Raw genomic sequence first — 16,559 nt, 5'->3', positions numbered from 1 at the left:
TTTGCCCCCTTCCTTCTATCTTTCCTCATCCCTTACCCCGTGAATTTTACTTTTTCCACTCAACTCTTTGCCTCTTCTTTTCCCATCCTTCGCTAAACTTCATTACTCTCCAGTGTCATTCCCTCCCTCTCTCCGCTCTCCTTCCTTCTTCTTCTCTTTTCTCTTCACCCCCCTCTCTTATGTTTACCCAGCAGTGAGGGCTGCTGGAGGAAAGCCTAACGAGGAGGTTTGACAATCCTTTTTGGTTTTTAACATCGGGAAACTCAACAGAATCTCAAGTGACTGTAAATTTAAGCTAACCGCTTCCCATCTGTCCCTCACTGCTTTCGTGGCATCTATTTGCACACTTGAAAGACCCTGTGTGTGTGTGTGTGTGTGTGTGTGTGTGTGTGTGTGTGTGTGTGTGTGTGTGTGTGTGTGTGTGTGTGTGTGTGTGTGTGTGTGTGTGTGTGTGTGTGTGTGTGTGTGTGTGTGTGTGTGTGTGTGTGTGTGTGTGTGTGTGTGTGTGTGTGTGTGTGTGTGTGTGTCAGAAAGATGCAACATTATGGAAAAACTTTTCTTTTTTTCCCCCTGGAAGTTGGATTTTTGGATATCACTTATTTAATGATGGAGAGCTTTCTCATAATTGCGTTTCTCTCGTTCTCCTTTTACATCTCAGATGTGTTTTCTGGGTCAGCGTCGGTGCATGTCTTTTTCTGTCTGCTAACTGTTGCTGAATCTGCATTAGACGACAAACAAACAGAGGCCGAGCTTTAAGGGAGTGAAACAAAGAGCAGATTGGAGTCAGTGTGTGTACAAATGCATCATACACCGTATTTTCCACATGCTATTGAAAGAATAGCAGTGAATGCAGTTGACATTGGGCAGCAATTGCAACCGACAGCAATCAACCATTTTAATATCTCCTGTCCTTTAAATATTCAGCTTCGCTTTGTGACTACTTCTATACTTTTACGTTGAGTTGATCAACGAGCAGAGGCTTACATTTGATAAAAATCCATATTAGTGAATAATTAAAAGCTCCGGGGTGTCCAAACTTTTTCACTGAGGCCCACATACAGAATAACATACAAAGGGCCCCTCACTAGAGTTGAGGTGTACATATTGCCTCATAAGTTAACTTATAAGTTAGAAAAATCAATCAAATACAGGTAAATTATGCTTGATAATTGAATATGCTTCAGAAAAAAAACAGCTCTCCATAGGGTTTAATTTATTTAGTTAAAAAAAGGGTTGGCAGCTCATTCCTTAAAACAGAAGCCTCAGATTGCTTATTATAAGGGGAAATTTCAAGCTTGTAAATAGGTTATTTTAATTGTTAGAACATTTAATTGGTTAGAAGCTTTTCTCAACTTTAATTGACTGACTTTATTTGAATAGTGGGCTTATTAAACATGAATACTACTGTGTAATACATGTTTACATATATATTGAAGAAGTACAATATAAGAAAAGCACATGTTTCTGGTGTGGGCGATATTCCATTATACTTTTAGAATTTTAGAGGGCCAAAACGGGCTGCAGTTGGCCCCCGAGCCGTATGTTGGACACCCCTGCTCTTAGTGTTCCTGGTGAACCTCTTAACTTGTGACTGTGTGTGAATCAGTGTCTGCACCCTGCATGTGTCAGATGGAGTTGGCAACAAAACATAAAAAAGAAGAGGGACATATAAAAACACTTTAAATCTTGAGTACTCAAATGCACATCGTCTGATAATCTGTTTCAGATCTACATTTCGGTGGGAGGAACTATCTCAGACAAATGCATAATGGTACATTTCCATGTGCGAGGGTTGTAGTTGAACATCAGCTAAATGTGACGTCGGTAGAGATCCAGTGTAAAAACAGACACGGGACAGATGGCAAGTGGCCAGTTATTGAATTCATCAAAAGACCCACGTCGCTTGTTCTGAAAGTTGCAGCTTAATCTTCAACCACATTATCCTGGAGGCGACGTCGTCACACTGATGTGGAAGTGGAGCAGACAGGATGAAAGAGACAAAGATGGAGTGTAGGGAAGAGACGGAGAACAGAGAGACCACCTACGAGGCCGCTTGATGATGTGTTGTATCTGTCTTTGTCAGTGTGTGTGTGTGTGTGTGTGTGTGTGTGTGTGTGTGTGTGTGTGTGTGTGTGTGTAATTCATTATGTTCAGTGAGGACATTGTGAAGTGTTCGGAGGTGCTGCTGTACTCAGATAAAATGTGTGTTTTGGATGCGTGGCACAGTAGGTGGTGTTTGTGTACGCCGTCTCATAATTGCTGGCTGTCTTTGTTTTACGTCTATGATTGTGTGTGTGTGTGTGTGTGTGGGTGGTGAGTTAAATGAAACGTGTGAGTATTAAGTTTAAGCTGAGGTGAGAAGGCAGAAGGCTTCTCTTCCTCCATCATCCATCTTTACCTCTGTCATGTGACATATTACTTTTTTCTCTTACATCCCCCTCTCATGCTCTGACTGGTACACCCACACACACACACACACACACACACACACACACACACATGCTATAAAGGAATTAACTCTGATCCGAGCTGAGACTTTAGGTTGTCTGTCTTTGAACATCAGTTGCTTTTGAAGCTCCCCTTTGATTTATTGCATTTCAGTTTATGCACACACAGATACAGGCCAGCCGGAGCTACACAGGCTATAATCTCACTTTGTTCTGTACATTAAAAACACATATAAGCTGTGGGGTGTATACACATAAATTCACACAGGTATAATTGCATGACAAAAAGTAAACGCCGACTGAGTTGGGTATTAAACTATTGTCAGGCTCTAAAAAGATCGACAGAAAATAGAAAGGTGGACTTTTCCTTTAATTTAGTTTTGGCCCCGGCGTCTTGTATGCATGCATTCACTCATACTGACACACACTGGTATTCATTTCATCATTTTGGGTTGGCAGGATATATTTGGCCCTTTTTTTTTTTCTTCAACTGTACATACACTTATTGCATTTTAGAAATACACACACACACACACACACACACACACACACACACACACACACACACACACACACACACACACACACACACACACACTTTGTTATTAAGTTATTTGGCAGGACATTTTGGCTACTCGTTTTGGTATCTATGCAGACACACACTTAGGAATTAACTTAATCTTGGCAGGCGGGGCATTTTTGGTTTTCTGCATGTACACAAACCCACATATAAGAGCACACACACACACACACACACACACACACACACACACACACACACACACACACACACACACACACACACGCACACACACAATGGGCAGTAATCCCCCTGTACATGCCAGAGATTTGGGCAGAGCAGGGATTTTCCTTTTCAAAGAGCAGACCACCCATCACAGCCCCGGAACAATGGTGGCCGAACTCTGGAAGACTTCCTGTGGCAACCCCCCCCCCCCCTTCCCCCACCAACACCACCACCACCACAAACATACACACACACAAAGTCAGATACTGTAGCCTGTGTTTAGTACAGACACACACACATTACCATCAAGACACACAAGCAATATGTCCAGGATCATGTACATACCTGCAGGCGGGATGTGGCCCTTTTTAAACACACACACACACACACACACACACACACACACACACACACACACACAGGCTGTATGCAGCGCTGGTGGGAGGACGGAGGGTTTTGTGGTGACAAACTGACAGACAGCAGATCAGTGTGTATGGCTTGAAGCGGGCAGACACTTGACAAAAGAGCAAAGACTCTGAGCGAGAGGCATTGAAAAAGAAGCGGAGAGGAATGAAGGGGATGAAGGGGCAGAGGCAAAGACTGAAGTCCAGCTGTTTCCACTCCTGAACGCAGCCTTGCTTTCACACTGTCCCATGTTTCCCTCAAATCTTTGCACTCTCTTCCCCTTTTCCATTTGTGTTTTCTTCTTTTGTCATTCTCTGTGCTGCGACAGAACACGAGGTGGCCATCCTCCCTGCGCCGCTGCTGACTCCCTCACAGAGAAATTAAAAGTGTTTGTTGCTTAAAAGCAAGCCTTTTGAATTCAAAGACAAAAGATGGCGTGGCGACAAAGAGCGGCCCGCGTGTTGTGGGGGAATGTCGGCTTAAATGTTTGGATGCCCCCCCCCCTCTTCCACTTCCACCCACATCCTCTTCCCTGTTCTTCCCTCGTCTTTTGTCATAGAAGCAATGCATTTGTTCTCAATTGACGCAGACATTTTCTTTTTGTGATTTGATTTTTTTTTCCTTTGTGGTAAACGCACAGAAAGAGACTGCATTGTTGAGTCTTTCTTTTTCGAGTTATTATTATTTTTCATATTGACAGCAGTAGAAAACCCCACGATAAACAGATGCAGACGCACTGTTCTGTCAGATTCCACTATGTAAAGTTCAGCTAGTTGGTATTCACACTTTGTCCTTCTGCAGATTATTTACCAAGGGAAAGTTTGAAAACATTCATCCATTAAAATTGAAATGTAATTCTCCAAGCAAGAGTGTGTGTGTGTGTGTGCGTGTGCGTGTGTGTGTGTGTGTGTGTGTGTGTGTGTGTGTGTGTGTGTGTGTGTGTGTGTGTGTGTGTGTGTGTGTGTGTGTGTGTGTGGTATTTAAGGTATTAAGGATGGTGGGGTATTAGTGTCCAGCTGGTGGAGTTTTTTTATTTCTCCCTGTGATTTATTTCTCTCCTTTTTACATTTGGCCGTCAAACTTCATGGGTGAAAAACCGCTCACGTTGCACAATTTCTGAGGGGACACAGATAGTGTTCATTTGGCGAAAAATATATGAGCTTGGCGTTACCTTACCGCACTGTGTGTTTTCCTCAGGGTCATGCACACACACACATGCATAGACCCACTTATTTTTACTTATCCAACTTGCATACTTCGTCAGCTGGTCTTCTGTGTTTGGATGATTCCCTTCATTACATTTCTTTGTTTGTATTTGCAGATGTGGTTGTACTTCTGGATGTTAATGTGCCACCCCTGAGATAATATCCAGTGTCAGACTAAAGGCTTCTTCTTGACCTTACTTCATATATTTTTAATGCACGCTTTGCATTTGTGCTATGCATGCAGTCTCAGGTCAGTCCAGTTTTTATGAATAACTTCCCACTCACTCACTTCTGCCCTGGTCTTCAAAGACTTAAACCACACGCTTAACAAGTCTCCAGGTAGATGCTGCCCTCCCATGCAGCTACACAGCTTATTTTACTTCCCAGAAACTGCACAACGCTTCTGAGGAAATACATGTTGTTTGACATATTTGTAGCATTTTATGAGGGAGGCATGAAAGGCAATTAGGAGCCTGAGATGGCTGTGTGATTAAGAAAAACAATAATATCCCAAATATGAAAAGGGTACTGCTGGGTTGCAGAGACTCGCCACAGCACAGTTCTACAAACCTTTTTAGAATTTGTTAGCTATCTTTTCTTAACTTATCCATAAATTAAGCATAACATGGATTCAGTGCCAGCTACTTATCAGGAGTTATTGAACACCAAACCAGAGTCAAAAAGGTTAATCTTGGACTAACTCCATTCATCATTTGGTCAACATGACTCAAAATGATAAATAAGGTGATATTTTTTCAATCTTATGTGCTTTTAGCATTTTCCCATGTCACACAGTGGACATAAGAATCCCCTAAAAACGTATTTAGGGTGTATTAGCTAAAACATAAAAGCAGCTAGTCAATCCAATACCAGATGTTCTTTACCTGCACGTTGCAAGATTCTCTAATGTCTGAAAATAAAACCTGTGACAGCTCTAGCACAATTATAACACTCCATATCCGCATTATACGTCCATATGCAGACCAAATACGACAAAACCATTTCAATTCATTTCGAAGTTCCATTTTCAAATGATCTCAAAGGTTGAGGGATACCACTGATCGTCTCGATCATTTTGGCAAACTGTGAAGCAATTTGTCTAATTGCTGCGAACATATAAATACCGACGCACCGCTCTGCATGATGGACGAACCAGCTCTGTTAGGAATGTGTGAATGGAAAATAAGGAGGAACAGCTACACAACAGGCACCTTGACTATGTGATAAAAAAGATTGTTGGTATTTCTCACAGTAATTCTTGCGAGTCGAGGTTTTATTAATCTGGTAGTTTTTGGCACTTGCCATTTTGAGCTTTTTTGCACACATGCACTTTAATAGGAATCCTGCTCTCAGTTTTCAAAATGAAACCCCAACGCACAGTGTTCGAGCAGCTCCTGCAGTGCATTTAAAATTCCTGCCACCAAATAATTTGTTCCCAAAAGTGTGATGCTTACTCTTACACTATTCAACATTTGTGAGAAATAGAAAGGGGTGATATCTGATTTGAGGACTTACATTGATAATAAGGCAATAGACAATCAAGGGATTGATGCGTTTTGGGTAATGAGAGCTTCAATATTTCTGTCAGATAGAGTACAGGTGTTCCGGTTCACCCGCGATCCTGGGGCGATTTGAGTTTATGCTACTTCAAACTCCAAAGTCTGACGAATAGCAATCGGAAATATCTTTGATTGTGCGCTGGTGTGTGTCCCATGTGGCTTTTGTGGAGATGCAGCCCCTAATTTACAGGTTTTTTGTGGTGTCTGCTTGACAACTAAACGCAAGCCCTTCTGCCAAACAAATGGGGGGCTGTGTTGTGGAGAGGGGACGGCCCCAGCCCAAACTGCGGAGATGGGCACTCTTTGACAGCTGCTTTCATCTTGTTATTATTCCTCCTTCACTCTCAAGGATTTTTTGGGCTTCCTAAAGTATTCCTGTCGCCCTCTCCTTCCTCTCCCCTCCCTCCATCGCCCTTCTCTTTCTGTCACCGGGCTGTGATTGGCTGTTATGACAGAGCCGTCGCCGGGCTGTCAGCCTCTTCTAAAGCTCAGTTTAATTACTCCTTTTCACTAACATGACACGTTCATGCACAGATGCATGCAAACTCATGCACACACACAAGCGAAATTTGCTCCCAAACACCCAAACCGATGCTCAGCTGCGCACCACGCTGGCCTAGCGGTAATAAAAAAAAGCCATCGTTATTGAACCCGCCGTCAGCCGCTCTACCTGACAAAGCAGACCCCCAGAGGTTTTGTCAGTGTTGGCTCTGGTTCCTCAGTGGAGCTTTGAAAACATCATGTAGATTTGTGAAGGGCCGGCAGCCGCTGAGTTTGATGGGCGCAGATCGATTGCGCGTCCTGCTGTGCCAGATTCTGAATAGCCAATTAAAGCCATTGAGACAGAGAAAAAATGGAGGGTGATGTGAAGGTTTTTGATTAGAGGAGGATGATGAGAGGAAGAAGGGGGACCGATGCAGCAGCGGTAGTCGGTAAATGTTTAATATTCTGCGTGGTAAACTTCACAATAATCGCCTTTTTCCGATTTCCATCCTCATCTTTCCCCCCTCAGATAAAGATTCCCTGACGGATGCATTCAGTTATGCTTCCATAAACAGAAGACAGCCGTGCACTGGGTTGAGACCTTGACTGATGGAGGGAAGCTAAGACAGATGTACAGATTTGCTAGAAATGGAGGGCAAAACAATGAGAGAGCCATGTCGCGTTTGAATGCCAAGCTGTCTGGAATGGATTCATATGGTCTTGAATATTCCCTCTGTCAACCAAACCTTTTTTCAATGTTTTCTCACCCCCTCTCTTGTCTCTCCATCTCTCTATCCTCTCTATATTTCTCTCTTGCCTTCAAGACTCTCTCTTTCCACTCCTTCTCACATCTTCGTATAGCCCTATTTTCTCGCTTTGTTACCCCCCATCTGTCCTTCTTTATCACATGTTGCCTCCCCTCTAACTTTCACTCCCAAATCACCCCCATTTTCCCTTTCCTATTTTTCATAATCTCTCTTTCTCTCCCCATGCCAGGTACCCTGCCCTACGACATCAAAATAGTAATCGCCGGAAACCACGAGTTGACTTTTGACCAGGAGTTTATGGCCGACCTGATCAAACAGGATTTCTACTACTTCCCCTCTGCCTCCAAGTTGAAGCCGGAGAATTACGAGAACGTGCAGTCGCTGCTCACCAACTGCATCTACCTGCAGGACTCCGAGGTCGTCGTAAGGGGATTCAAGATCTACGGCGCCCCCTGGTGAGTAATCTGCCCACTGCACACACACTAGAGCTAGCTTAGCATTTCACATACTGAAAAAAGTGTTTGATTGAAGTTTCACAGTAAGATGGTGTTTATTTTCTGTGAAATACATCATCACATCTTGTGACTACAGAAACGTCCGAAATAAAATAAAGAAAAACATATGGGAGGAAATGTCAATGAAACATTCTGGTTGCATGGTGGATAAACTCCAAGTTTCTAGGTGGAGTGTGCGGCTTAGGTGAGAGATTAAGTGTTTTCCCATTTACTTACTTGGTGTTGTTCCTTTCTGTGTGCAGACAACTTGATCAAAACAACAAAATCCTTAACAAAAATCCCACTAAAGGTCAGCAAGTACTGAGCAAGTACAACAAATGCCAATCAGACAGATACGCTTCGAAGTAAAGTGAGACAATCCTGATGCTTCATCCTATATAGCGAAATCTATAAGTGATGAAGTCCACGAGGAACCAGGGTGGATCGGTGAATAACATGAAAATAGTACATCCAGACAGGAGAGTGTGAAACCAGAACTCTTATTACAACTACATTTAATTTCAGCATGTCATTTGTTCTTCAGACCCCCAAGCAGGTTTATTTGACCGTGATCTGGTGACTTACCTTCCTCTTAATTTAGTTTCAACTTGCATGTCCGGCAGTGGCTCAGTCAGTAGGGATTTGGACTGGTAGCCTTAGGCTAGCTGGTTCAAGTCCCCGAACAGACTTAAAATATGGAGTGTGGACAGACACTTGGAGAGGACCCAGTTCACCTCCTAGGCCCTGCCGTGGTGCCCTTGAGCAAGGCAATGGACACCCCCCATTGCTGCTGTACAATAGCTGCATGTTTGGTGATTCTAATGGCTTTCTGTTTTTCTACTGAAACTTCCAGAAAGTGTGTGTGTTTGTGTGTGTGCCCCAGTGCACGTAATTGGTTTGCTGTGATAGCAGGGTCCCCTGAGTTTATTGCTAAAGCTCCTGCATAGAGCTGCCTGAGGTGGGTCGAGAAAAAAGATGGAGATGGAAAAAAAAGAGAAGAAAGGGAGGTAAAAAGTAAAATCACAGGAGCTGGACGAGTGATAGAGGCAAGAGTGGAGAATTTTTGATGGATGGAGAGGAAAAGACAGACCGACAGACAGAGGGAGGGAGGGATTTAGGAAGAGATGATTTTATTCAGCTTTACCGGCTGGCCTTGGCTGGTATAATAGGCACATGAGGTGATGAGTGTGTGTGTGTTTGTGGGTCTGCTTGAGTGTGTGTTTATGTAAGAATATTTTTGTCTGAATGTGTGAATGTATGCTGTGGGTTTGTGAGTATGCGCTCTCACTTGCCTTGGACTGCATGCATGTGTGTGTGTGTGTGTGCGCGTGCCTCGGGGTGTGTTCCTGCAGCACAGAGGGGCTCCAGCTGGAGGCTCTGTGTTCCCCCCCAACCCACAACCCCCCCTTCTGCTCCCCGATCCTTTCCTTCCTTACCTCCTTTTCCGCCTCTCTATCTTGCATCCTTCAATCATCACTTCTTTCATCCTTTTCTCTCCTCCTTTCCTTCACTACATACCTCCTCCTGTTATTCCGCCCTCTTATGGCTCATTCCTATCTCCTCTGCTCCCTCAACTAACTCTTTCCAAGTCTTTCTTCAGGAGCAGCCTATACACTCCTGCCTCTCGCTTCCTAAATCGTTTCATGGGTCCTGCATCCTACGATGACAGGCGTCCATGAATGTGTGAGTGTATACAAACCAATCACCTTCACTTTGCTCTAAAAAGTGGTCTGCCGGCCGGACTTCTTTGAGCTCCTGCGCTCAGCTGTACTGTAAATGTGTTAATACACTTGCATCACTGCTGGCAGATAATATGTGCTTTTGTACATGGTGGTCTTCAATTAATAATAAGTACAAATATATCAATTTGATTAAACAGAACTTTAGAACAAATGAGTACCATAAAAATCTAAATAAATGAAGGTCATAAAACATCTTCAACTGTGCCTCTCGCCTTCTCTCATTCTCCATCCTTTTGTCTGACACTGAATGTATCACTTCCTCCCTCTCCCTTCTCTATTCCTCCATCCATCTGTCTTCACGGCCGTTTACCCGATCACTCTGCCATCCCTCACTCCGACTTCATCATCTCCTTGTTCTATCCTCCAAAGAGGTATAGTCTGCTGCTGTACGCTTCTCAGCGGGCTCTTCAAGTCCATCCCGCGCTTGAATCGCTTTCCCATACATCACATATCACCGTCCTTACCCCATGCAATCAAACCTGAATTAAATTGTGCTTGCTTCATCCACCCCAAACTTTCCAAATATGTCACTGCATGCAACGGCGGCATGGCGATGGGGGGTGGGGGGGGGCTGCCTACTCCACTCTTTCTTCCTGACACTAATGTGAGTTTACAACTCATTTGTCACGATCGTAGCACACCCTCTGTCAGTCTGAGAATAAACGTTTTAATCTTTGTGGAGCAGGATTGTGGGATGAATGGGTGTTAACCACAGTGATCCCACATGCACAGAACTCACAGGCGCTGACACCAAAGAGAAACCGATAGCTATGTAACGCAAAAAATGAATGTGCGCATTAAGTTTAAAGCTTCAGAATGACCATGACGAGTCAATATGATTCATACAGACTGAAAAGTAACTTGTTGATCCAACATCATAAGGACATGCGTGGGGGAAATGAAATGCCCTTACTGACAGCGGGTCAAGCTGCTCTCTCACAGCTTCTACTCTTGCCAGGCAAAGCTACACAAATCCACTAAAACACTACAAGCAGTCCATCATGCTGCAAGGAAAATGTGTAAATTGAAATGTTTTTTGAGAATTCTGTTAGACAGCATAACAGATGAAAACAAACTGCTAAGATCTTGCAAAAGTTTGACTCAATTTTAGTATGGTGAGCTCCAAAAACAACATCAAATCCATCCGACAATAATCCATTTTGTTGGAGAGTAATTTACGCCTATTGGCACACGTAGCCTACACTATCATACCTGAAAAATCGTAAAGGAACAACTAAACAGCACACTCTTTGAATCTGGTAAATGTATTTGCACTTACTGTATATAGCACCTTTTCTAGTGGTCCAACAACAATGTCTTTAGACAACATCTACCCATTCACACACACTGCTGACAGCTCTGTCCTGCAAGGGGCTCATAGACTTATCTAATGCCCATTCATGCACACACTGAGGGCGATGACTTCAGGAGCAGTTTGGGGTTTAGTATCTTTCCCAAGGACTGGAGGAATCAGCGGCCCTAACTTTCAAACTTCCTGAAAGTAACTCCTGAGCCACAAGTACACTACAGTACTTATTGTTTCCTTTCAAGCCTCACCACAAGCTGCTACAAGTTCAGCTCCATGAAGATAAAATAAAGATTAGTACATCACTTTCAAACCATTTTATGAGAAAGGATTATAAGGTATTATCTGTGTTCCATTTGTTAGAACATTTCTATAACTGGACTGAATTGCAAATTTGAAATTAAACATTCACACAGAAAGTGCATAATAGTTTCACCAGCTGGTATCACAGATCTTGGACGCTCAGGATCTCAGAACTACGCTCTACTCATAATTTAAGAACTAAGATTCTCGGCAGCAGAAAGCAGGCTGGCAACCCTGCAGATTACATCTGAGTCATTATTAATAATGAGCTGCATGGACGGGACACGCAGCTTTGCACATTCATGCATCGGGTCCTCCACCAGCTCAAACACAGCCATGAGTATGAGAGTGTCGCTCTCTGCTAGTGTTTCATCAGAAGCCAATTAGAAACAAACTGTCTGATTTAATGGATTAGTCGATCAACAGAACATTTTACAGCAAAAATGTTGAATATCAAGAAAGAAACCTGGGCGTAGAGTTTTATGGAATTCATGTTTTACTTTTCCAAGGTTTTTCTTAAAAAATCAGTTAGCAGATGAATTAAAGGTCACGGAAATAACTTTCCCCTCTGTGTTAAAAGATTCAGAACGTTTTGGGAAAAAAACACTCTTTTTGTCCTACCTTTAGCGAATAACCAACCAAGGTAACACCCACCCACCAATCTCCCCCTACAGCAACATTGTGTTTTTTAAACGAATCATCTCTCAGAGGGGCGTGGCCAGCAGCAGCTCATTAGCATTTAAAGCTACAGACACAGAATCAGCACTTCTGAAACAGGGCTGAAACAGAGACATGTTTTGTGTATATCTGAGACATAATATATTGTGGGAAAAGAGTATAATAGGGGACCTTTTAATAAAAAAATATAACTATTTGTTGAAGCGTAACACCACACCATGACATTATAATAATACCGTAGAAAAGATTTAAGCTTTTGGAATCTTGGACCCTTGAGTTAGTTTCAGTTTTCAGATCTGAATAGATTCTTTTAGGCTTATCACCAGAACAAAAAAAGCAGGCATAATTTGACCTCTTTAAATGAATGTGGAACCTCTCATCTCTTACTGTAATACTTTCCGTGCTTTTACTTTAACTTGGAAGGGAAGAAACATCTGAATTGAGGATGAGCATGTCGCGATAGTATAGTTATGGTGAACAACACGATTATGGGTCGTTTCCTATTTAAATATAGAATATCACCAGTCTTTTCCTATAAAACTGTGGTGTATTTTCCAGGCACCAGCAGACATGTAAAACCTTGACAGGAGACTGTATGGCTTGGGGGTCTTTGACAGATGCTTTGAATAATTGAATTTTAGGGGTCAGCTCTAATAACTTTAAAACTAATAGACTTGATTTCCGAATCCTAGGGGGATATTTTGCAGGGTCAGGATATAAGTCTAGAGGAGAAGTGTTTATCGGTTAAGTACCGTCTTGTCTTTGAGTTTATGGTAGAACAGGTAGAAAACAGCCGAGGATGTCTGGAAAGATGTCTGTATGTGTTGGGCCTAATGGGTTAAATCTCTTTAAATGTTTATAAAGACGGTCTCTGAGGGATGTAAGACAGGCCGGGGAGACGGACAGCTTGTTCACAGACAAACACACAGACAGATAGACACAGGGATGAGAGAGACATAGGGATTTGCGAGGAGCGGCGGGGGAGAGAAAGCGAGAAACCCTTTTTTCTTCTTTAAATGAAAACGGCAGAAATGTGTCGCTCCCCACTGCTCCGCGTGGAATAATTAAGGACGGAGATGCAAAAGACTCCTTAATTAGATTTTTTAATTATTGAGGATTCACTTCTCCTTCTATAGTGGCCCAATTAAGAAACCTCATCAAAAACTAAAGAGATGAAGAGAGGCCTCCTCCTCTTCTTCCCCTGCTCCCCCACACCCGACTCGTCTTGTTCCTCCCCCTCTTCCTCCACGTTCTCGTTTGACAGAAATGGACTACCTGCGCTCCGTTTGATGACTTGTCCTCGCTGATGAGCGGGAAATAGAGGGGACTCTCGATGACTTTAATTAACTTGCTTGTTGCACTGAGGAGAGGTGTAGAAGGAGAGGTAAAATGCAGCGGCGGTGTGCAAAGCTTTCCCTTTAATGATAATGAGTCTAATGATGGCGGAGATGGCATGAAGCTAATTTGACCATCTTTTTCTTCTCTGAGCGGGTGGAGTTTACTTTGTTCTCCGTCTGATGAGGAGCAACTTCAGAGAAAGAGAAGTTTGAATGACGGAAGAAAAGAATGATTGAGTAACTAATCCAACTTCTCAAAGGACTGCCAGTGGTGTTGTATGTTTTAGCCCATTAACTACAAATTGTGTTTAGTTCACATTACTGCCAACTGTTTTCCAGAGCCTTCTATCAGTTTTCAGGCTGATTTCCTTCCTTCCAGGCAGACATTGGTTTCACTTCATTTCAGGGAAGCTATGAAAATCAACTTGCAGTAACATAGGTAGCGAATCCATCACAGTGAACATTTAGTGGTCTTTGTTTTACACGGTCTTCACAAGGTAATGTAATTGAAATGGGGACCAATTTGAAAAACAGTCCATTGTTGGTGTGTTCAAGGACAGTCTGATTCTCAACCATGAGAAACAGCAGCAAAATAGCTGGACGTTAAACCCTGAAGATACGCAATAAGCAAACATGGATGCTGAGAGATATTTCTGGCCATTTCTTTCATCCTTGGTTGTGGAGTTTGCATTAGATGCTTAGCAAAATGAAAGCCATTTATCAAAATTCTTTAAATTGACTAAGAAACGACCCCCTTGTGGTTGTGCAATAATGACCTACTTCCCTCAAAGTCACAAAAGCACGCACTGGCTTCTGCCGGTCTTGAATCTGTATCTTTTAGTTGGTTAAGCGTGTGATCTTAACAATTAGGCAATGTTTAGTGACATCACCACTGGACTGCAATATATATTAAGTAGGTCATTTCCGGGGCAGTATATGTTTTTTCTTTTTCAATTTTAGACATTTCATTGAACTTATATTGTGTTCTGTTATCAATTTCTATCTAATTTTGTTCCATGTAAGCATCTTAGAATGGGAAAATGCTTCATAAACACAGAGAACTTAGATTAGGTCAGTTTGACGAGTCGTGACTATTGCTCGTCTTTGTGAATGGCCAAACGTTTCGTCACTTCAGATGGTGGGGCTACATAGAATTGTGGAATATAATTTAGTTTCTTGGAGATGGTCCAGTGTATCCTTTGATAAAGAACATGAAAAGGGAAGCTTTGAAGCCCCTGTACAATTTGATTTCAAGCTTTTGTATGTTTTCCATTTTGGTTTTCCATTTCTCAAAGTTAGGGAACCTTATGAGCAAAAAAATACCATTTGATCAGAGCCATTGCATATTGAGTAGTTCAGGACATAAGGGTGGAGGAAGAAGTGGTTGGTTGAAGGAGTCTAACTTTTGCCAAACCTGTTTTGAAGCTGAAAATATAAAGCTGTGGAAATGCCAGGTTTTTACTTCTTCCGGGCTGATTTCCATTGTTAAATGAACTGAAACAGAGGAAACAAATGTGTGGAATGCTTTTGGAATACCGCCCGAAGTATTGTAATGAATGCACGGTCTGTAGTCAATGGTCCAGAACATGCAGCCCCGCCGGTGTGCTCCTTTTAAAGATGTAAAGAGACAGAGCGACATACAGTTGGGAGTTTGTGTTTTTCTGGGCCTTCTCACCAGAGCCCACACTAAATTAACATCCGATTCACTTTGAGACTCCCAAATCCCTCCTGGGCTCTGTCCTCTCCTCTCTCGCCCCTTCTCCTGTAGCCCTCCGTCTCTTTATTCCTCCATCTCCCACCTCCATCCCCGTAGCACTAACATTCCCAAAGGACCCAAATAAAGTAGCCTACGAACACTGAACATTAATAAACGGATACTTTAGGGGGTTGGTTGGTTGGGGAAAGAACAAGGAAAAAAAAAATGGCCTACTTTAACACTTGTCACTTTCTCAGCCTCTCACACTCTCCTTCCTCCCCCCCCCCCCAACACTCTTCTCCAATTTCATTTTTCCCTCCCTCCTAAATGCGTGCCAGTCTGCAGCCCTGTAGCTGAATAAACAGTTATGGAGGGAGGAAGAACAGACGAGAGGACATTTACTGTGTCGTTTCCCTGGAGGGACTCCTCTTTAAATTACCTGTTAAATGGCCTCCAGGGGCAGGACTTCAACATGCACTGGTGTGTGTGTCAGCATTTGTGTGTGTGCTTGTGTGTTATGGCACGCTACGGGGCACTTTCCTCCATTTCACACATGCCTTCCCTCCCCAAGGCATGTGGCATTGTCGAGGAGAAAAACTGAATTAAAGTGATTCTGTCCTTATGTTCCTCCTCGCCTCAGTCTCTCTCTTCTTGCCTCAACACACACTAACACACACACACAAACACACACACACACCCCTCTCTTCTTCTTTCCGTCTCACCAGTTCATCAGCGAGTGGTTATGTTCGGTGTTTGACCGCAGAGTCGGGGGAGTCGGGATGCCATGGACACTGCAAAAAGTGTCCACGCCAGAAATCATATAGTACCAGCAGAAAGGATGGCCCTCCGTTTTGAATACAGTTTCATTTATTTCAGAAATAGTGTACAAACAAATGTGTTCATCGTGAAAAAAGACAGACTGACTCAGCCTAATCCACTTGCATTAAAATAAGCCTTTCAAGCAAGATAAACATGTTGATGTACTTAAATGAAGGGACATTGTCTCACACATTTTGTTTACAGAGAATACAGACAAACACATGTTTGCGTATTCTGACAGTGTTAGTTATACTATTTGGTGGTTAGGGGCTATAATTTACTCTTGGTAGAGTAGGATTTTACATTGTTCAGAATCCTTTTATTCGTCCCACAGAGGGGAAATTTTCATTCGTTACAACAAAAAGAGCCAAAGACAAGCCTAATGTTACCCCAAGATACAAAAATATATACAACAATTACACAATTTTACAGAAGACACAAAAATAGACCTCAGAAACCATTCTGATGTATAGCAGCCAGGCAAATATTGCACAGTTATTCACTCTCTATATATTGCACATTACATTGCACATGGTGTGGGGTGTTATAGTCTGTGTTGTTATATGTGTGGGG

The 16,559-nt window shown here is 42.7% G+C and overlaps 1 protein-coding gene across 2 annotated transcripts in view; it reads left to right on the top strand.

Annotated features, from left to right (window-relative positions):
- mpped1 (metallophosphoesterase domain containing 1) overlaps positions 1–16,559 on the top strand; it is a 63,174-nt gene that overhangs the window by 17,775 nt on the left and 28,840 nt on the right. For both annotated transcript variants that reach the window (XM_063905154.1, XM_063905155.1), the window contains exon 4: positions 7,841–8,066. In XM_063905154.1, the coding sequence (XP_063761224.1) occupies positions 7,841–8,066 (226 nt within the window). The remainder of the gene's footprint in view (positions 1–7,840; positions 8,067–16,559) is intronic.

The sequence above is a fragment of the Eleginops maclovinus genome, chromosome 17 (assembly GCF_036324505.1).
Source record: "Eleginops maclovinus isolate JMC-PN-2008 ecotype Puerto Natales chromosome 17, JC_Emac_rtc_rv5, whole genome shotgun sequence".
Classification (NCBI taxonomy): Eukaryota; Metazoa; Chordata; class Actinopteri; order Perciformes; family Eleginopidae; genus Eleginops; species Eleginops maclovinus.
The sequence above is the reverse complement of the archived record's forward strand: the minus strand, read 5'-3'. Positions and strand labels throughout refer to the sequence as shown.